Source organism: Haliotis rufescens, unplaced genomic scaffold, assembly GCF_023055435.1.
Source record: "Haliotis rufescens isolate VD_foot unplaced genomic scaffold, xgHalRufe1.0.p SCAF_2, whole genome shotgun sequence".
NCBI lineage: Eukaryota > Metazoa > Mollusca > Gastropoda > Lepetellida > Haliotidae > Haliotis > Haliotis rufescens.
The window spans coordinates 17958884-17982008 of NW_025963890.1; the positions used below are offsets into that span (position 1 = coordinate 17958884).

The 23125-nt window shown below is 40.3% G+C and overlaps 1 protein-coding gene across 1 annotated transcript; it reads right to left on the reverse strand.

The window, feature by feature from the left end:
• Nucleotides 1–227: 227 nt before the first annotated feature.
• LOC124138781 lies at nt 228–19332 on the reverse strand. The gene is made up of 27 exons (XM_048399719.1): nt 19210–19332; nt 17759–17818; nt 17446–17606; nt 17083–17331; nt 16825–16977; nt 16251–16705; nt 15969–16134; nt 15546–15875; nt 14905–15435; nt 14372–14715; nt 14082–14264; nt 13503–13764; nt 13162–13309; nt 12695–12952; nt 12307–12579; nt 11927–12170; nt 10990–11206; nt 4304–9940; nt 3749–4087; nt 3269–3434; nt 2661–3117; nt 2398–2545; nt 2099–2219; nt 1708–1949; nt 1217–1528; nt 1029–1103; nt 228–432 (listed from the first exon to the last, which is right to left on the reverse strand). The coding sequence occupies exons 1-27, from the start codon at nt 19262–19264 to the stop codon at nt 373–375; spliced, it is 11646 nt and encodes a 3881-aa protein (XP_048255676.1). The 5' UTR covers nt 19265–19332; the 3' UTR covers nt 228–372.
• Nucleotides 19333–23125: the final 3793 nt, after the last annotated feature.

Genomic DNA, 23125 nt, shown 5'->3' on the forward strand with positions numbered 1-23125 from the left:
CAAAGTAACAGCGCCTATTTTTGTTATTTTGACACTCCGTTTGCTAATTATATCCCGTGTGTCAAACGGTTCAAGAGGACCTAACATTCTGAATCAGTTAATTCAATTGCAGCCTGTGTTTTACTAGCACTGTAAAATGTATATGTTAGGTTGGTGGAATAACATACATGTGTGTAGTGGCCATTACCCTTGAGAAAGGCTAATAGAAGTGATAAGGATCAAAAGGGTACAGGTCAATGTTTTATTTTCAAATAATGCAATATATTGAACATAAAGATCATTCAATAAGAACTGTACATTATACACAATGAAATAAATAAATTATTAACATATTACAATAATCTCAAGATCATTTTGGGACATGCCAGATGTTCAGATGCTTCTGGCTCGGTAACGACGGCGCTGTCTAAGTGACTTCTTCATCACGAACTCCTGCAACAAATGACAAATGAATAGGGCTTAGTTCTATTCTTACAGTGTCCACATTGAATTACTCAGGGACCAACTCACTGCTTCATCACTGACCAGTAGACATGTTATACACGTACGCCAAAGGGACACAACTCTGCACTGCGAATTGCTGCTTGGCACACAACTTGGCCACATGTGTTTAGCTTTGTTTGTTTGTTTGTTGTTTAACGACGCGATCAGCAATGTGCTAGTTATATGATGGCGGTCTGTAAATAATCGAGTCTGGACCAGACAATCCAGTGATTGACATCATGAGCATCAATCCACGCAATTGGAATACGATGATACGCACAGCCAAGTCACCGGGCCTGACCAACCGATCCGTTAGTCGCCCCTTACGACAAGTATAGTCTTCACGTGAATTGACGACAAGTATAGTCGCCTTTTACGGCAAGCATGTGTTGCTGAAGACTTATTCTAACCCGGATCTACACGGGTGAGTGTTTTAGCCACAGATGTGATATGTAATATATTTTACTTTAACCCATGTTGGGTTGTAGTAAGAATTTATTACTATTTTAAACATTATAGGCCACGAACTGTTTAATTCTACTTACATTGAGCTCTTCAGTGAACTGGTCATCGCTTGGTTTGGTTTGATTTGCAGATCTCCATTTGATGTTGGGCATATACTGAAACACGGAGAAAAATAGGTAGTTTTGTGTTGAGTGTGTTAATTGTGTTATTTCAAGTTGTTTGGTTATTTTTCTCTACCAGTGAACGATGGCGTACGATAAGTATATACCTTGTCGTAGTATTGCTTGATGGTTTCTCTGTCCGGAGTGTATCGGTCTACAGCATTCTTGACCCTGTCAACATAGGCGTCCACCTCGGGAAGGGAGTCCAGAGATTTGAGTGGGATGGGCAGGTACACATCCATCTGGATTTCACCATGCTCAGGGTCCCACACAGTGACCTTGGATTTCTCCAGAAAGTTCAGGTACTGTCGGTATTTCTGGATCTCCTCCTCAACCATCTCCTTGATGATCTCATAGATGCTGCTGAGGTGCTCTTGTAGATTTTCCTCCACCTGCCAGTAGTTGTATGCCCACACACCCTGAAAGAAGAATACGTATCGTTTGCATCCTTTTATCTTTATCGAACATTTAGGTTTATGCTAACTTACATTCTGTGTGGTATTACTGTATGCTTCAGTAGCATGGGAACCTACACATATCACCCAGTGAAGTTTAACAACTTGAGTTGATGATGTCCATTTTTCATATTTCAATTTACCTCTTGGTAAACGTTGTTGGCGACAGATCTCATGTGTTTGACATCTTCGTGTTCCAGGACATTGGCGAGATTGCTGTTTATCATCTCACGGGCATTGTAGATAACAGAGTTGTATTTCTCGGGGATGTTCCAGCTATTTACTCTCTCCTGGACCATTGTGATGTACCTTTGGTAGTCAATGTCAGACATTCTGGCTTTCAGGGCAATAATTCTCGGGTGGTTCTTGATTCTGTTTATGGATTCTGCAAACACATAGCCCAGAATACTCATGTATGATATTGGTATAGAGAACGACATTTTACTTTCTTCACCATCACAACTACAAATATAGATACAATTGTGTTGTATAGATCTGTCCAGATCCGTAGTATCTGATTCAATAGACTTGTACCTGAAACTCCATCTTGGATTCTTTGAGATTGGAATTGGTATTGATCCTTGAGGGCTTTCAGTTGGTCATCAATCTTGCCAATAAAATCAACAGCGGATCTCACACTATAATCGATGACAGTCTAAAATAAAAAGAAACTTTCATTGAGCAAGTTGTGTATGTAAGGAATTTATAGACGCCTTACAATAAATGATTAGATATAAATTCAATGGTTGGGATGCTAATGTGATCTAAAGTGTTACTTTGCAACACTGTATTTCGATGTCATTTCCCAGTGAATGAGAATCAAGGCATTTTACCTTTAACTTAGTAAGGGACTGGGATACCATCTCTTGGTATTCTCTGTTGATTGGGTAGTTCTTCACTTCCTCCAGGTAAGAGGTCATTGCCTCGCTGATCTTGGCAAACCTGGCTTTTGTAGCCGTGACAAAATCCTTGTAGCTCTCACTGTTAATATAACATAAAAGGACATGAAAATATACAAAGCAATGTAAGCAATGTAAACGTTCCTCCAAAACTAGTCCCAATTCTGCAAAAATAGTAAGACAAAGCAATTACTTACAATGTGGATAGGAATGTTTCTCCCAGGTCTGCAATATAGAGGTCGTTTCGGCTATACATGCGCCTGATGTCACGTCTGATGTCATCTAGCTGAGCCTCAATGCTTGCCATCTCACTTTCAACGAGCGTTACGAAAGGGGCAATGTCCTCACTGAAAGCTGTAGCAATTCGTTGGTATTTCCCAGTGATTTCTCGTCCAACAGATTCATAGATGTCATGGAATTCACTCTTTGCCTTCTGACCAAACCTCCGGACCTTGTAAGTCAAGTACTCCTGCGTTTCCTGAACAACTTCTGGTCTCCAAGAGATCCTGGTGTGGAGGATTCTTGATGTGTTAAGACGAACGAAAACAAGACTGTCGGTGAGTCGTCCGCTGTTGGTTGTACTATACAGTTCAGCTTTCACTGCAGTTGAGTTGATGTAGTTGGCATGCAAGTTGATAGTGTTACTTGGGTTATCTGAAAATCACAGTTCCATAATGAATAATAAATAATAAAAGTGAGTAAGTTAAACTATACGCATATTGTTACATGAATCGCAAGACTTTTTACAACAAAGTTTATATTTCAGCGATGTGATACAACAACCAGTTTCAGTTTGTTTAGTTACCAAGGTCATAGTTCGTCTGGAAGTCAACAAATCTCCTCTCCTTGTCAAAAGTCATCACACATTTGAGGGTGCGGTCATCACCATAATTGTTACTGATTCTGAGATGATAGGGGTTGGTGGTGTCAACCTCTCCTGACAGAGTCATCGTCGTCAGAGGAGACATCATCTGTGGACAAAAACAATACAACTATACAGTCTACAACTGTTTCCTTTTCATTGCCATAATCGCATGTACTTTTAATATTTTTGATCCACAAAATACATGATAATGTTAAAGGAAGTGATGAAATCTTTCTGGCCAGCTTGTTTTCCATCACAAGCTTATGAAACTTACAATGCCATTTAGTAGAGGCCGGCATGTCTACGTGTGTGATTTTGATGTTGTCCAAACCGTTATGTCATAAAACAGAGAGAGAAAAGTTGAATTGTTTCCAAAATTGGAATTAATTAATTTCTATGCAAAGTGTATTGTATCCGTACCTGAAGATCAAGTTGCTTTCTGATCCGGTTGATTTCACCACGCAGAGCAAAGTTCTTACGCTCACGTCTGGCAGTCAGGTACTTGGCATTCATACCACCAGTGTACTTCTCTCTGGACATTCCAATATTGGATGTCAGACTCACATCAACATCAGTGTAGGGGTGTGAAATCGCCACTGTCATGCTGTAGTTCTTGTTGGAATAGCCATATGAAATGTCCTCAACTTTGGAGCTGAGGGTGAGAGTCTTTCTGGAGTCTGAAGAGTAAGAGAGTTCTGTCTTGCCATCAAAGAGGGTTCGTCCATCATTCAATGTCAACTCAGTGTCAACCTTGATGTCCTGTAAAAACAAGTCAGTTGCATGTTGACATAAGTTACGTGAATTAATTTCTTATATCAAGACATGCAGCAATGCAAACGAACAGTACTGAAATTCAAATTCAATGTTGACAAGTGAGTGAGTGAACATTGCTTAACGCCGCATCAGCAATTTTGCAGCTATTCAAGGCGATCATTGTTGACAAGACTGAAAGGAATAAAAATCGCCTTTACCCACCTTTCCAATGGAAGGCAGTCTCAGGCTAAGCTCGGCTCTCTTTTGGACGTCAGATGGAGAAAGAACAGCTTTAATACCAACTTGTTTCGTCTGATCACGGACAGCATCCCAGAAGAAGGTGCCATCCACTATCTTTCTTCCTTGGGCATTGCTGAATGAACCATCCATTTGGAATCCCCGCACAGGAGTTCCCAGGCGTAGGGATCCATCGTACATTGTGCTGTATCTGCGACTCTGATCAGTCAGGTCAAGATCATAGGAGAACATCTGTCCGGCATCTTCATTCCAAATAAGTTGGCCCACACTCTTGGTCTGACTTCCACTCTTGGCAATTGTACCAGTGACACCGAGTGTTCTAGCAGGGTGGATTAATTTGATTGTCATAGCCTTATCAATGGTGTTTCTTCCACTTTGGTCATTGAGGGAAGTTTGGAACCTGACATTGCTCTCTGGTTCATCCCTATCCCAGTTGACAAACAGATCAGTGTCGATGCTGTTGTCTGCAAATTCACCAGACACAGTGTACTGCATTGCTCTTGGCTTCCTGAATGTAATAATGCTTTCGTGCTTGTTTGCCTTGTGGTACTCCATGTCTACATCCAGGACAGTCTCTCCGTTGTAGTCAGCTTCAATCGTCTGAGTTGACCTTTCATTCCCTTGACTGTGTTGGATTTTCAGTGCTGCTTGTCTCAAAGGTTTAAAGGGCGTAGATAAAGAAGCATCTGCAGATAACTGTTTCTCCGCAAAGTTGCTTGAGTATACGTAGGATCCATCCAGAGTTATCTGCTTCCTTGGCGCCCAGGCAGCTACAATGTGGGATCTTTGTCTGCTTCTTCTCAGCGTGTTTTCTACAGAGAGTTTAAGGTTGTCTGTGAGAGAAACTAAGGCATCCATTTCAAATGGAGATGTGTAGTGAAGTGCAGCTTCTCCAGACACTGTACTAATGAGTGGAGATTTCATGTCCAATGTGGACCTGAAGTTCTTCCATTCTCCATTATGGCTGATTGAAATTTCATTGTTGTCAAAGTTTTCCAGAGGGGTTTTAAGTGTAGCTGTGGCTGTCATTGGTGATGTTGAGAGGTCAACTGTAGAGTCCAAAGAGAATGTATTCCTTCTTCCTGTACTTAGCTTACTGACCAAGACATACCTGTCCATGGACTTTCCCATACTCATTTCTGCACTCATCTTTCTTTGCGACCCATACTGGACGTCAGCATTGCACTTTAGAGAGTTGCTATCTCCTCTATGCCTGTATTCGACCTTTGTAAACTCATAACTACTAAATGGAGTTTTCACTTCAATACTTGACTGGATACGTCTCAACCTATTGTTCATGTGGTTGATTTTTCCAGATAGTTCTTTACCATCCATGTACCTAATAGTTCCTTCCGATGAAAAGCTATTCAGGACACCAGAGTGATCAAACTTGAGGGCAAGATCTGTGAAATCTTCAAAGGGAGTAACAACGCTGACTTCTCCGTGAATGTTGTCATCAGATCTGAGAGCTGCTTTAATGTTAATGTTTTTGTCACCGCAGTTTGCTGTGAGGAAGGCTGTGAGGTCCTCAAGTCGCCCATGCTTCCCAAGTTTGATGGCATAGTTGTTTCCACTTCCGGCCATAGTATACGCAACATTACTTTCCATGTTGATGGCAAGATCTTCCATGTTGAACACCACATTACCTGTGAGTGTTGCATCTCGACCCATGTTGGCAGACACCTGGCTTTTAAAGTTGGAAAGGATGCCATTATGATCAATGTTGAATGTTATTTCCTGTATGTATGGGTCTCTTAGCACAAAGGCTGTAACAAGGCGTCTTCCTGTGAAACGGTTGTTCAGAGATACCTCAGAGACAGCATCACGAAGAGAAATCTGTGCACCTGTCCTAAGATTCCTCAAAGTGCCTTCCCTGTTTGCTTTTATCTTCAGACTCTCATAGCCTTCCATGTTTGTGAGGATGACAAGATCTAATTTGCTTGACTCTCCATGCATAACACTAGAATCAGCAGTCATGGTCTTTCCAGCCATCTCAAACTCTGCGTGGCTTTTACAGTTACCAAGAGGACCTTCATGGGAGATAATCAGTTTGGAGACCTCAAAGGATTGAAATGGTGTTCTGACTTCAGCTGACACATCTATCTTAGGAGATTTCATTGCAGAAACTTCAGCTGTAATTTTCTTGCCTGTACCATATTGAACTTCAGCATTAGCTGATATGTTTTCATCATTCATTGTGTGATGGTAAGTAGCTGATTTGGAACCAGTAAATGGTGTTCTGATCTCTGCTTTAGTATCAATCCTTCTTATGCCATTATGAGAGAATGCAACAGTGCCTTCAGCAGCTTGTCCATCCATGTACCTGATGACACCCTCGCTATTGAATCTGTTCATATTCCCTGAATGTTTCACGGTCATACCAATGTCTCTGAATGGCTCAAAGGGTGTTTGGATCGTAAGACTTCCATCTATATCTGTGATCATCTTTAGTGCTCCTCTGATTTCAATACGCTTGCCATTGTATTCTCCAGTCAGGTGGCTGTTCATGTTGTTTGCCTGTCCTTCTTTGTGGAATGTTATTCCGATGTTCCTGCTACCTTGATCACATTTTAATCGAAGATTTGTATTAAAATCGATGGTTGGTTTCCTCAGGGTAAATCCTGTTTGAGATGACAGAGAATGTGTACTACCAACAGACCCTTCTAACTTAGTTGTAAAGCTTGTGAGTTGCCCATTGTGATCAACTGACATGTGGATGTCATCGGTGAAAGGTGCTTTGATCAGTAACACAGAATCAAGTGATGAAGATGTCAATCTGTTGGTGAAAGTGGCTTCAATTTCCTGTGCATCAGCATATGTCAGGGTGAGACCTGATTGCAGGCTCCTAATTCCCCCTCTCCTGTAGACCGATGCTTTGGTTTCCTCAAAGTTGGTAAATGGTGTCTTCAGTGAGAAGGAACCCTTTGTCCTGTCTCCATGTTTAAATTTAATGTCCATTTCACATGTCTTATCGCTGTTAAATTGAAGCTCTGCATGACTCTTGAAATCAGTTGGTTCTCCTTCATGACGAATGGAGGCTGATAGTGTCTTTAAACTTCTGAAGGGCGTTGCAATCATAACTGATCCATCAATGTCATTGTTCCATGACAGTTTTAGAAGTCCTGTTATTGGTCTATAGGGTGCATATGTCACATCAAATTCAGACTCGATACCTCGACGGCGAAGGGCATGATTAAAAGTTACAGAAACATGCTCAATGTTTTCAAATGGTGTGCCGAGCATTACATTCAGATGAATATTTTCTAGTGAATTCAGTTTATATGTGACATCAAGGAACAATTTCTCCTTTGGGTGGTACTCAACCTCAATACGAGAGTGCCTCTTGCCATTGTTCTGTTTCTGGCTTGAGAGGATCATCTGCATATATCGAAGTGTTTCAAGGGGAGTATCGATTCTAAGCTTTCCTGAAACATCTGAATTGGCATAGTTCCAGTTCATAACTGCAGCATACTTCCCAGTGGTTGGCTGAAGCTCAAAATCCGCTCTGCTGTCAAAGGTCATAAGTCCACCACTGAACTCGATTCCTGCATCCAGCACACTCAGATCATCAAAAGGTGTCTTGAGGGTTACTCTTGCCTTCTTAACCAATCCAGTGTTGATGTGAGATTCCAGTTCAATGGATTTTCTGGGAGCATAATCTAAGCGTGCATCTGACAGCCATTCACTATTTTCATATTTGTGAGAAGACTTGAGCAGAATGTTTCTGAAGTTCCTGTATGGAGTGGTAATTCGAAGCTCACCATCAAGATTTTCAATTGATGCAAGATCAATAGACCCATCTGCTGAAATCATTTTGCGTGGCGCCCATTCAAATTCTAAGTGGCTAGACATCGGGTAAGAGTTGTATCTTGAGTTGAGTTTTCCTTTCAGGTCTTGTGTGACTGGTGTAGTAATGATAAAGTCAAATTCTGCCAATTCAGTTGATCGCCTGTAGTTGATCTCACTTGATGCAAGGGTGGATTTGTCCTTCTTGAAATGAGAAATGCTACGGATATATCCTCTGCCAAAGGCATTGTTCAAAGAGATGTCAATATCCTTCACAGGTTCCCATGGTGTTTGAAGAACGATGCCTCCTGTTGTAGTGTATCTTGCAGAAGAGTCATGATTTCCAGACAGATCGAAATGAACTTTTCGTTCTTTTCCCCACTCAGATGTCAAAGTGGTCTTTAACTCCCTTTCTGTGTTTCTGTGAGACCATGTGTTCGTCATTCTTATCTTTGGTGCCATAAGGGTTAATTCTCCAGCATTTTGGTACTGCCAGCCAGTCAGAGCATGTGTCATACCAAGGTTATATTGATAGCGATCACCATTTACATCAGCTGTAACTTCTGTCACAAATTTCCTGTTATCATCTTTGTGTTCCATTTGTAGGGCGATAGACTTCATTTTGGGAATGTTGGACCTCAGAACAAAACTGCCTTCAACATCACGATCATATAAGTCTCCTTTGTTTTGAGCAGAGATGGTGAATTCAGCATTTCTTCCTTCAAAGGCCCCTTTGATGTTGGTATTCAATCTTTGGTCAGAGATAGAATGTTCCAGTTCAGCATTCATTCGTCTGTATCCTTTGAAGGGTGAGCTAGCTGTTATTCTTAGATCAATGCTCTTGGGGGAGTATGGCTTCTTCAAAACAATGGCACTATTGATTGCATTTCCTTGAGAACCCCAAATCAATTTGGCTGTTGAAGTGTACTTTTGGGGACGATTATCAGTACTCATTTCAGCTGACATTTCTTCGAACTTCTTGAAAGGTGTTTGCAATTTGATAGAACCTTGAATGTTCCGACTGTTGTATGACCCTTGGTTGCTGTACGTAGTATCAAGAGAGATCTGTTTCTTAGATGACCAGGAGAAGTCAGCATGGGAAGTCAAGGTATTTCCACCCTGGTGTTTAACATTCAGTTTCAGGACTCTTGACGGATATTTCAGTGATAGAGATGAATCAATATTGTTGACTGATTTGTAGTCAATGCTTCCTTGTGCATTTACTTTCTTCTGAGTGTCATTGTCAGCATCCCATTTCGCATCAACAGATCCAGCATAGATAGTTCCCTTTTTGCCACCCTCTACTTCAACAACGATGTGGCGGGCTGGGTAGGTAAGATCCAGTGACCATTTTCCTTTTGGATCCTTGGTATATTTGTAGGCTGTAGCAACACCATAGGACTTCTTGGCATGATCCACCTTTCCTGATACCCTAAAGTCTTTGAGGTCCAGATCTATCTCACCCATAACCCTTGTTGGATTCATGGAATGAAGATTAATCTGTGAATCCACACTGTGGATGGTTCCCTTTTGTTTACTGTAAGTTGTGACAACCGTCGACTTGGCTTTGTCCAGTTTGAGAGTGATTTGATGTGTAAAATCTCTTTTCTTCTGTGTGAGATCAGTCTTCAAGTTGATATCTTTGAATGGGGAGTCCAAATTGAAGATACCAGACATTTTCATGGCCTTCTTGCTGCTGTCCTTTAAGTTAAGGAAGGCTTTTATTGCCTTACCTTTAGCATAGTCTAGTTGCACGTTTGACACAAGGGTGTTCTTATCATGCTTGTGTTTTCCCTTCAGTCGGATGTCAACTTCCTGAAACGAATAAATAGTCAATGTATAGCATGATTGTTTTGAAATGCTTAGATAACTCACTTAAAATAACATACACTGAATTCCTATTCTAGATACTGTCTTAAATTATACAGGGTTCAAATTGCTTCAGTACAGGTTAGCACAACTTACTTGACCAGTTATCATTTCCAGACATGGTTTCATTCATGGTTATTATAGAGTCACATATATGGTCAGAAAACGCTTTCAACAAAATGTTGAAATATTTAATGTTTATTAAATATACTATTTTGGGATCTTTTATTAGTGCTTTAGAAGGTTGGTTCGGATTGGAGAAATATTTTCCCATTGAAATAAATTTTCAAGTATAGTAGTAGTGTTTGGTGCTTGCTATAATTCCTTAAGGATGTGTCTAGTTTGCATCAAAGTAATCATGTGAAAATGCTTAGGTTTTGCCTTTTACGCCGAATGGCATCTGTTTAATCGAAACTGATCATTCTCTTGTGTTGACATTTATCATAAATGTAAAAGATGGAATGCACACTTTTGTTAAAAATAGTCCCTTTACCTTTTAAATATGATTCAAATTCTACCAAGACAGGCATGTTCACACACACACACACACACACACACACACACACACACACACACACACACACACACACACACACACACACACACACACACACACACACACACACATATCACACACACACATATCACACACACACACACATATATCACACACACACACATATACATGTGTGTGTGTGTGTGTGTGTGTGTGTGTGTGTGTGTGTGTGTGTGTGTGTGTGTGTGTGTGTGTGTGTGTGTGTGTGTGTGTGTGTGTGTGTGTGTGTGTGTAAACATGCCTGTGTGTGTAAACATGTGTGTGTGTTCCCCATACGTCTACCATATATATATACATGCAATTCATAGCTACAAGAAAACCTTCAGATACAAACAAACCGTATTTTAACTTCAGATAAATGTTTTGATTAATAAACAATGACAGTAACACATATACTTTAGAACTCGAATATCTTCAGCACTATCTATCTTTGACATACCTTTGGTGGGAATTTAGCTTGCATGTCATATTTGACGTTTGCTGATTTGGCTCCCACTTCGTGGTTGATATCAACAGTAGTAGAGATTGTTTTAGTTGGATCCTTCTGCTTCTTTCCATACTTCAGCTGCATGCTACCTCCAGTCTGTTTTTTGTTGTGGGTGAAGTCCAGATCTGTTTGGAAGTTCCAGTCCTGGTTTTGCTTCAGCACGAAGTTTCTGAAGAGGCAGAATGTACACTTTAGATTTTGTGATAAAATGGCCAACCCATTCCATAATCAAATGAAATAAGAATCAATTGTACATTGTCAATTGCATGTGTTTATGAATCACTATCATACAGTGATGATGCCGAGTGTTCGCGAGAAGGAGAGGGTATTCTGCCCCACCTCATAAACACATGCCAAGGCAAATTTGGAAATGTTCCCCATACGTCTACCATAAAACATTTTGAAAGCTTTACAAAGGCATTGATTGTTATTACCCTGATCTAACAACCTTTGAATAAGAAATCTTTGAAATATCTGTTGGAATATTGCACGACATAAAGGTAAAGTTGGCTATTGGAATGTTGAAATCACCCTCCTTGTCATACGGTCTTGTGGATAGCTTTTTTCTACAAAGGTGACTCTGACCAGATGTTACTACTTTTATTTCTCGTTCAGATAGTTACAACAATTGAAGGGAATTGGCTATTTGATAAATAGTAAACGATATTATATTAGCTGAAACTAAAGTTACACTTACAAGCCAGATTTCCTTGCTTTGATTTATCCCATTCGACCTATTTTTTTTATTCATATGCATAATAAAACAGATCAGCAAAAACGGGAGCACAATTGGTGCCTACCTTTTCCCCTAAATGTCTTATCTGCAAATGTCACAAAGATGGTAATTTTGTAAATTGATATCAATGAATGAATGTGGATTTGTACTTACGCATTCAGGTTATATTTCAACGTTGACTTTGTACTTCTGTTGGTAAATTTGGAACTGATATCAAACTTATTTGGTTTGATGAACTTCAAGGCAGGAACACTGTAGTCGACGGTAAGTTTGGAGGACACAATATTCTTCTTCTTCAGATCAACGCCACCCTCAAGTCTGACATTGACGAACCTGGATCTCACTCTAACTGAACCTTTGTATTCGACATTTTTTCGACTGTTGACTCCGAGTTTCCCTATGAAATAAAATAGAACATGCAGTTAGACGTTGACATTGGTTATATACATTTTATAATCATAGTAATTACAAAGATTACGAATCGATTACTAAGGAAAACATGTCTCTGGAATGACGCCGATAAATCAACTTACATGAGGCTGTGAGTGGCTTAGGAAGGACCTTATAGATGGAGAGGGACATGTCACCATCGATCAGTTTCTGAGGCTTGTAAAGGGAGTTTCCATTGAGGTTGATCAGTTCATACTCAGGCATTGAGACAACAAATCTTGGGATGATTTTGATGATGGGGTTATTCTTGCCAGTGTTCCTGTTGATGAGGCTGGCATCAAGGCTGTAGCCATCTTTCTTGCCCAAATTGAGTACAACTGTCATGCTTCTTTCATTCTTGGTGCTCTGGACGTTAGCTGTAGGAACGAAATCATGAACCACAAGTTAATTTGTAACATTCATAAGGAAGTAAGGCAGCTCAGAAATGACGTGCTGTGAAAAATGAAATGATAAATGTTTCGATAAACTTACATTTGAGCATGACTGGCTTGGCAGTGATTCCTTCAAGAGACAGGTCAATGGTTGCTTTCCTAGATCCCTGAGTGTTTACAGAGCCAGACAGAAGAATAACTCTGGCCCCTGGTTGTCTGATCTCAAAGCGTGGTTTGTATGTCACAGCATCCTTTCCTTTGACTATCTTCACTTGTCCCACTAAGCCATACTCATCTTTGTCATCCAACAAAAGGTTACCACCAACTCCAAGCAGCTTTTGGTCAGTGTCCAAATTGCCTGAAAGTAGATACACAATGTCTTAGTTAAAAAACGGTCATTGAGACGGACATATGGGCGTTGGGGACATATTATTGAATTATATATGTTTTGATTCTCAATAACCGATGGTAGGGTGGACGAATGACATTGCCTAATGGTGACATAAAAACACACTACAGTACTTTACAAATGTACTTTTCCATTGTATTTGTAAGGTATTTGTGTACCTCTTACTGTTGCCTTTTTCCAGGGTGAAACTACTTCCAGTTCCAACTCCTTATTCTTGTAGTTGACAGTAACATCCATGGATAGGGCTCTGTTTACTCTAGATCCAGGAGTGTCAAAAGTAAGTTGAGCTGTGCTGGAGACCTTGTTCTGAAGAAACCAGGTTAGATTTGTATATGTAATAGGGAAATGAAATAAAGTTTAATCAATAGCTCATAATGTATCCACATGATGGAAATAGAAACATTCCTGAAACTTTAAGCAGAAAAGATTTATTTGTCCAATAGTCTGACAAATATGTGGTCAATGTTAGTTTATGGGTATGATACTAAACTACACTTACCTCAGTGCGCTTAGCCAGAAGTTTATAGCCACTGTGTGAGTCTCTCTTTATAAGAGTCATGCTGTAGGAAAATGGACCAGTGAATGGAAAGTAGGGAGCTCCATTTGTTAAGGATGCATTGGCCCATTGGAATTCATTGCACAGTTCAACACCAGTAATTTGTGCAAGTCTTTCACCAGTGCACAACTTCAAGTCCTGGCGATTTTCTGTGATAAGTTTCTCTTCTTGTTCGAGATCCCCATGAATTGAGAAGAAGGTGGTCCTTAAACACGGAAGAATAGTTGATGTTCAATGTTGCAAAACACGTATTTATATCAATCAAGTAATTTTCTCAACAACATTTTAGGCTACATCTTCATCAGCCTTATTTCTTGTAAATTGCTTCCCCGTATATGCCTAACAAACAGGAAAGCAATTTACAAAAAATAAAACTGTCAAGATGAAGATGCTTTTGCAGCATCCAAACACATCCAGTTCTGAGGAGAATGCCACTGCAGTTGGTACCAGCAACCAGTATGATTACAAAGGATTGGAAAAGACATTGGAGATCACAAAAAGACAGATGTGTAGCCTACATACTTGACGTCAAAGATTTCCATCTTTTGTTGCGGTAGTTCCAGTTCAGCACTGAGAATCTTGCCACGAGTCAGTTCTACACGACCCTTGAGGGCAGTGCTGGAGTGCCAGGTGTTGAAGACACGAAGACCAGACTTTGTCACGAAGGCATCCATACTCATTGTGCCAGCAATCTGTATTGCTCCACTGAAAGTTATGAAGAAACATGTATTCTCTAGCACCAATAACTGAGTGTTAGGTATATGTTATTGTTTTATCTACCATTAACCCGTTCTTATAAAGAACAAAAATACCTTGGTTGGATAGTTCCATCAATGAGGAGACTGCGTGGCTTGGTGGAAACTTTGCGGAGATCTACTTGACCAGAGGCCTTAAAATTGATGGTAGCTGTTCCATTGACGGTCAGGTTGAGGGGGAGACCGGAGCTGGTGGGGATGATCATGCTGCTGTCCAGGATCATCATACTCTGAGTGAAGGAGTAGTCATGCTTCTTAGACATCTTGATCAGAAATTCAAGGAAGTTGAACTTGGAAGCAGACGTCAAGGACTCCATTCCCTTGAAGTGTTTGTACAACATCTCGTTGCCAAAGATCCTCATGTACATGGCACCCCGAAGTTTGCCAAGGTCAGCTCGACTCTGGAAATATAAATGGTCAATGCTAGAGAAGAACCAGTCTAGATTATCTGCTGAAACAGATTCCATTTGGCGTAGACGGTAGATTCGAAACATTATCATCAGCTCATACACTAAATATGTATATTGAGTAGTGTCTTATACAATGTGGCTGTACATAGATAGTCTGTATTGAATGAAGTTCAAAATTACCTGTTCTGTGTTTTTCTTGTTGGAGTTCTTGTCACCAAAGTAGCCGTAAGGCCCCAGATAGGTTTCCAGGAGGTATTCGAGGCCTTCAATGCGACCACCAATTTCCAGCAAATTGATAGAGTTTCCAAAGAGATCCACTGTCAGGTTCATCATTGCAGATCTAGGAACGAAAGACTTCTCAGAAAAGATCAAGTTGCTGTCAACCATGGCACCAGTGTTAAATTTCTCCAGGAAAAGAGAGCCTTCATAGTTGCGGGAATACTTCAGGGTCTCCAGATCAAATTCTCTCTGAAGAGTCTTGTCCTCCAGAATGCGCCTGATTGTCTGCTTCTGTGGACTGGCTGTTTCCATCAGATTGGTAAGATGAGACCAGACAAAGGATCCAACCTGATTAGCTTTCTCTGACACAAGTGTTTCTTGGATTCTACTGAGGACATCTTCTGAAGGACACCGCATGAGAGCCAGGTAAGCAGCAATTCTCAGCTCAGAGTCCTCCTCTCCATCTCTGTAGATGGTCATCACTTCATTTCTCTGAAATGGATAGAATTTACTATCAATCAATTCAATGTTCTTATTCGTCAGTAGTCAATCAATGTACAGTAAAAGTAAATATCGAAACGTTATGAAGCAAAACAACTCACATCGGCAGAGCATGGAAGGCGACGGAATGCTTCGACAGCCGCAACCCGGACTTCTATTGGATTTCCTTCTTTGGTGAAGCAATTTCTGATGCTGTCAACAACTCTTTCTGAGTGACCTGCATTTCCAATGGCACGCAAAGTCATCAGAATTCTATTGAGTTTATTGTCTCTTACATAGCAGCCATAGTCAATGTTCTTCTCTAGGCTTGAAAGGATGTTGGTAACAGCAATCTCATCCGAACAGCTTGGGTTATGGCTACAGTAGTTGTTGATCATAGTGGACACAGGTAGCATGGCTTTCAGACTCAATTCAGGGGACTCCACAAGGGCCTATCAAACAGAAAAGCAAGTAGCATATCTTTATTATTTTGCTTCAGTACAAGCTAAGGTTACATACATGTTAAATGTCTCATTATGTCTTACCTTGACATTTTCAAGCATTTCTAATGTTGGATGGTGAATGAGTGCAAGTGAGGTGATCCACATTTCAGCCTGGGTTCCGGTCACATCTTTTCCAGTCAGGAGTTCGGTCAGAAACTGAACAGCAGCACCTGTGCTTGCCATAGGAATGGCATCAGTGAAGAACTTCCTACAATACACATTAAATGCTGATGTTGAAAAAGAATCTCTACAGGACTGAGATGCTACTCTTAAACATGATTGATATTTACTGCATTAATACAATAATAACAAGAAGTGTCTTACATGGTGCGCTCATTGTTGTCACTGCAGAGTGAACCTCTCTTGACTTGATTGTAGACACCATTAAGGGTTGTGACATCCATGTTTCTGATAATGTAGACAAGTTCAGAAAAGAGACGTGGCGTGTCTGGTCTGACGTCTTCCCTTGTATCCCTGCAGATTTCCTGGAGTTTGTTTTCTGCCTCCCTCCTTGGTTCAGCACGTTGGCCATTTCCATAAACGTGTTCATAGATCAGACCTGTACGGCTGCCGATCAAATCAGGCCTTGTTGTAACGCCAGATCTCTCAGACTTGAAGTTGAGTCTCTGGAGAACTTTGGTTGTGGCACCATTGGTGTCCTGAGAAAAGGGTCTGAAGGTGTGTGTCTCCGTAATAAGTGCACTCTTAAGGCGACCATTCTTGTCCAGTTCCTGGTCATTTTCGTGTGTGCTCTTCATCAGTGGCATGGACTGGATATCCTGAGGAAGATCCAACAAGGAAATACTGAGCAAGACAACTTGTGAATGGCAATGTACATCATATCGGTTTATGGATGTAACTAAACAAAGTAACTGTAGTTTTCAATAAATATACTCACCGATGGCACTCTGTATGGCATGGCATGGACAGAACTCTGGTAGCCATGGCGATCGGTGCATCCAAGAATATCCTTGACTTTCTTGATTGACGTGCTGTACCATCCAGAATTGGTTACTTTGTAATCTGTATAGCAGCTGCCAGCAATATCTCTCTAAAAAGTCAAAATCGGAATAAGTCACATGTCCAACTTATACCTATGATACAATAATTCATCAATCTTTCCTTTTTAGTCAGAAATGGGAAAAGTGCTGCTTACTTCTTTTACTCTCTGGTCTGTGTCAATACGATCCATGCTGTTTTGGACAGCAGTTAGAAGACCCCTCTTGATGTTGAGAGCCCATGTTGTTTCACCATCAGCTGGACACAGTTCCTCTACCACGCCATCTTGGAAAGAGAATCGAAGGGGGAATCTTTCTAGATTCCTCTTGAATTCCCCAGTTTCGTCAGCATATTTCATGGGGTTGGAAGAATAGGGATCAGATCGGTACACTTTGACATCGTGAAGCTGAGTAGAGGAAATACAAAATACTTGTCACAACTGGCTGAACTTTCATTTATATGATGCGTTTCCAATTAAAACGTATACATGTTTGTTATATGCCTTTGTTTAGTTACCTACCCGTAGAGCCATTTCGCACTTCGACAGCACTTCGATGTCAGCACTTGCCCGGATACCAAGAGACGCTCGTTCACTGGAGGCTCCCTCCATGGACGTCTGTGTTTGAACGTTGTACACAAACTCATACGTCGTTCCGGGGACGTAATTAAATTTGGATGTGCCTATAAATAACAACGTTTAGGTTGGCCAGTTTGACTTTAATGTTAGGTGGATGGGAAGCAAACAATGTTAAATGTAACTTATTGCGTCTTCTTTTGTATTTTCGGAAAATGTAGAATATGATATAATGTGGCGAATGCCTTCAGTTTCTTACCTGTGCATGATTTGGCGCATGATGTCATGTCTTCATCTCCTTGTCTCACACTGATAGGGCCTATCACAAAAAGGGTTATTGTTACACAATGTCCAATCACTATAATGCATAAATCCATGCATAACACAAACTGCCGGGCACAAGAAAGTATCCACTTGTTGAAATTTGGATTTGACCAAAAATCTTCAAACGTTAACCTTGATAGGACACAAGCAATGTCGCCAATGATACCCGTGTTAAATACATCACCTTCGGATATCCATTTTTGTTTGTTTCATTTCTAGCCACTATTTAACATTTGTGTATGCTTTATTTTGGTGACTCATAAAGCTCTGAATATACAAGTTCGACTTGGATTGTAGTACTTCATTTCACAAGAAACCGACTCCGTGGTCTTGTGGTAGAACGTCCGCCCGGAGAGCGGAAGGTCCTCGGTGTGATCCCCTGCCGCGTCATACCAAAATATGTTAAAAGGTTATATTTGTTGTTACCTTGTCTGGCGCTCGTTATTAAGGGGCTCAAGCAAGGACTGGTCGGCTCGGAGTCAGAGTGGGGTATTCATGTTAAACTGCTGCATGGTATTTCAGTTAGTTAGCACTATAAATAGGCATCAGTCCGGACTAGTACAAGCAGATACACACATACACACACGTGCATGCACGTCGCTATATAAGTGCAGTTATCTTGGACGCGACGTGAAACCCTTTTTCACTTCCCCTCATTTCACAAGTAGTGTGTAGTTTATTTCAGTGTCCGGAAGATAAATAGTTAGCTTATGAATCGCAGTAAATAAGTTTCTTAGTTAAAGATAAGGATAATATTATTTAAAACAAAGACTTGCACAATTGTGGGGTGTTAGAGACAGTAAACTTTTTCGGTCAGTGCTTCAAAATAAACAATTTGTATTCTGTGAAAGGTGGAACCTAAGAACTTATTTTTCCCACAACACGATATTTTTACGACATCAAAAGGCGACCTGATTCTTCTTACACATGCGTTACATCAGGATATGGCGTCCGTGAAAAACAACGAAAAATAAGACTTACTCCTGTAAGTTCACTGCACTAATTGGAACACCATTGTTAAAGATGCATGTCGATGATAAGTAAAATTAGGAGTTTTCAGTATATAGCCTCCATATCGCAAAACCTTGGTATACTATGTCGCTAATATCAAAGCATTTCATAATGTAAATTAAGACATTTTTTGGCAATATATAACTAATAAAAGCATAATATTATACAATGTGTCTTTTCTTCTTTTCTGTGCAATTTTACAAATAATAAGCACAATAATTTTAATAAATCTCACCAAAGCACAATACATTCAGAAACGTTGATATACTTTACAGTAAACGGATTGCTTCCCTTATGTAATAATTCCCACCACTCCATATTCGTCTAACTTCAGTGTTAAACCATCGGTCAGACAACGTAATAAAGTGAACTTACCTGCAATGGCCGTGGCCAGTATGGCGCCGACTACCAGTAAGAAGCTGGCCTCCATGGTGTGAAGCTCGGAGATGTACTAGCTAAGCTTGAGTCTCCGGCGGAGGTGCTCCTTCTTATATACTTAGCAGGTCCAGTACAGTCAGCGGTCAAAAGTCAGTGTCTATTCTTGTCACGTACTGCGCATCTACATTATTGGAGGGTTTTGTTAGGATCACACTGCGCATGTCCTGTGGATGCTTACTGCATCATTATTGTCGAAATGGATTATGTTATCAGTACTGATAAACTAACGGTGATTCAGTTGTGCTGATACCGTTAGTATTATTCAGGAATAAGTACATTGTATATAGGTAGGTCATATATTTCCATCCATGGCTACAACAAAAAGGGTTGATCAGTCCTAACTCTCCACCCGAAGGGGCCTTAAACCAACCTATAGTAAAAGAGCTGTCGCTGAAACCTCAACCATAATATATGTGTAGTACCTATTTGCATATGTCTATACCGTATATTGAACATTTTTTTAAATTCCTTTTTGCGAAAGCCTGATACCATAACTATTAGATACTGATTCATAAAATAGTTGAATAATAAATTTATGATAAATAAATTATAGATTTATGTATCTTTTCCTGAAACTCCCTGCTCAAGAGCGGTCAGTCTTTTGAAGGAGATGGTGTTGAGTGTTGACAGGAAGCACACTACCCGGATGTACACATGCTAGAGTCGGAATCGTAGAATGGACTCTGCTTTTAAGCAGAGATTGTTTATGATCATGGAAATGGTTTTTGTCGACTTTACTTCCATGGAAGAATTGGTATCTTGTATCATGAAAGTCTTTACACTTGTTCCATGTGGAGAGTCGAACTCAAATCCTCGGAGTTACCAGCCATCTATACTGATAGACTACACCTTAGCCTTGTAATGGATAAAGGGGGGTGGAATAGCCTACCGGATAAAGCGCCCACGTGTCAAGCTGAAGGCCCGGGTTCGATTCCGCACATGGGTACAATATGTTAAGCTCATTTCTGGTGTCCCTTCGCAGTGAAATTGCAGGAATATTGCTAAAAGCGGTGTACTCATTCACTGACGTAATGGATAATAGTCATATGGTAATGACTTGGATAATCAAGTTCAATGACGGTAATCAGCGGTGTTGGTCCATACTCACACCATTAGACACTGGGGAACCCGCTTCAGGCTACACACTCAGCCCATTCCAAAACTTAGTCTGTAGTCACTGTTGCACTTGTGTTTGAGTCGCGTATATGTTCACATATGTAATTCATTTCGTGTAGACAGTATAACACAACAGTATTTTGAATATATTCTGAATGTTTCTTTGAAAGTTTTATGTGTGTTGTGTTTAATGGATTGTTATTCTTAAGTGTTGTCAGTTGTTCGCTCGTCACATCGAAGACCCGGGTTCCATTCCCCAGATCGATACAAAGTGTGAAGCCTATTTCTCGTATCCCGTGTCCCCATATTACTGGAATACTGTAAAGCGGCGTCAAACAATAGTCACTCTCTCTCTCTCTCTCTCTCTCTCTCTCTCTCTCTCTCTCTCTCTCTCTCTCTCTCTCTCTCTCTCTCTCTCTTGCGTGGGCATACCAAAACAACATATATTTTGACATCGATTTGCCCTTTTTTGAAATAACATAACTGCCCAAGCCTTTTCAGGATACTCCAACCAGTTATTCCAGTTGTCATAATTTGCGGTTTAGTGTCGCGTCCCTTTGTCGGACCAGGATATGTTGGTTGTGGGTTCGAATCCCAGATTCGTACCGGTCATAATCCTTGTTCTGTCAACGCCATATCCGTGCTCACGTTGTTGCTTAGCTTTCCTCCCACTTTAAGCTTCCACACCAAATTGAAACATTAGTCATTGCGGCGTAAATCACAAGTCACTCACTCTTGACAAAGATACCTATGCGCTACGTCTGAACATGCGGAGGATAGTCTATAATAATGATGATGGTAATGATGATAATGATAAATGAGTGAGTGAGTGAGTGTTTCATGCAGTAAGTGTCTGTTTTAGCTCATGGACAAGCGTATATATTGAATATACTTCCCGTGTAAACCCCTTGAAAGAAAGGAACGTTTTATTTTATGTATTTATAGATTCAGTTTAATAAGTGTGCCTTTGACCTGTACACAGGATAAACACAGCATATCATATCAAGAGATATGTAATGAACTGGTGTGAACAGCGAGTGCTATCTGTATTGCTGATAGTAATACCTGTGTCATGAATACATGAAAGGTGTATGGTACGCGTTAATTGTAGAATGACTACCTAGTTTAATAAAAATTAAATTGAGTGACCTTTCCTTGTTATTTCATAACAAACATGTGGTCATTTTATGAGGAGAATCTAAAATTTCACTTCGTTAGATTATGAAACTAATTGTAAACAGTAAAACTCTTAAGATAATTTTCAAACTAATATCCCCTCAGTTTAGGGAATGTTTACCTGAATTTAAAGTCACTGGAGTGAAACAGAATTGTTATGATTAACAGTACACCTTGAACTGATGACACAGGATATGTGGTGAGCGTAGCCTGAAGCCGTTTCCACTTCCTTAAATCATAAAGTAAATGAAATCTCAAATGACATTAAGGAAACAGATAAACAAACTACAAAAATAAAATTGAAACAATGTTCCCCCAAAACTTATAAAATATATGTTGTTTTTAGAAGTTTATGTGTTCGGAAAACACCAAGGCCCCGTTCCACAAAGCCAACAAGCGTTAACACTATCTTAACTCCTATACTTTAACATAGACTCACGACGGTCGTAGCTACGATCACATTGTGGAACGGGTTCCTTAAATGGGGGGTACCGCCTCCGTGGTCAAGAGGTAGGGTGTCCGCCGGGAAAACGGAAGGTCCGGGGTTCGATCCCCAACCGCGTCATACCAAAGGACGTTAAAAGATGGTACTTGTTGTTACCCTGTCTGGATTAACAACAAAGACTGGTCGGCTCGGAGTCAGTATACTGTGTCTGAGTGGGGTATTCATGTTAAATTGCGGCATGCTATCTCAGTGGGCTAGCACTATAAATCGGCATCAGTCCGGACTAGTACAAGCAGCCACACAAACACACACACGTGCATGCACGTCGCGATATAAGTGCAATAATCTTGGACGCGACGTTAAACCCAATTTCACCTCACCTCACCTTGGATGAGGGAAAAGAGTTCTGTGTATTATTATTTTATTCGTATAAGAAAGAGGTACTGATTCCGATGTACCTTTAACGTCCATGTCCATCATTCTATGTGTGAATAACCATGTTATCAGCGTGGCTTGTGTACTAAGTGATGACGTGCTACACCTTTCATCAACTGTCAACTGATAACAACATACCTCACAGGAGAGATAATTATGATTACCGGATAACCAGTACACATCATATTGTACTCAACACAATGAAAAAGATGGATAGTGTGTCGTTTGAAAATGTAGAGCATGTTTTATTGAAAGAACTGTTGGTGGCTACATACAGTGTTAGCCGGTGTCCATTCCCAGTACAGGCCTATAACATGTCACTAGTGTGTAGGACATATGATATCTGTGTAATTAGTATTCATAATATTTATTAACTGCAAGTTTGGTATACATCATTCAATGTTAAAAGACGAACATAAAGCTTTTGAATTATTTAATCAAAGAGTACCACTCTTTCCTAAGTCTAGTCACTGCTTAAGGTTTGTTTGTTTTTTTGTTTGTTTGTTTGACTATTCATTCAATCAACTATGTAACTAATACGTCATCCCATTCAGAGAATACTTTTAGCGATTGAAATGTTAAGCAACATGTCTTCCCACGTGACACTTCATCGCTTTAACATCTAAATATTTTGTTTGATAAACATTGACAGAACATATTTTCCATATAGTGTTCAGTAAG

Coding starts and splice junctions, on each gene's coding strand:
- LOC124138781 (XM_048399719.1), bottom strand. CDS start 19,264: ATGGAGGCCAGCTTCTTACTGGTAGTCGGCGCCATACTGGCCACGGCC. Junction 15,436..15,545: donor GCCTTCCATGCTCTGCCGAT/GTGAGTTGTTTT, acceptor TATCCATTTCAG/AGAAATGAAGTGATGACCAT. Junction 12,171..12,306: donor TAAGCCACTCACAGCCTCAT/GTAAGTTGATTT, acceptor TTTATTTCATAG/GGAAACTCGGAGTCAACAGT.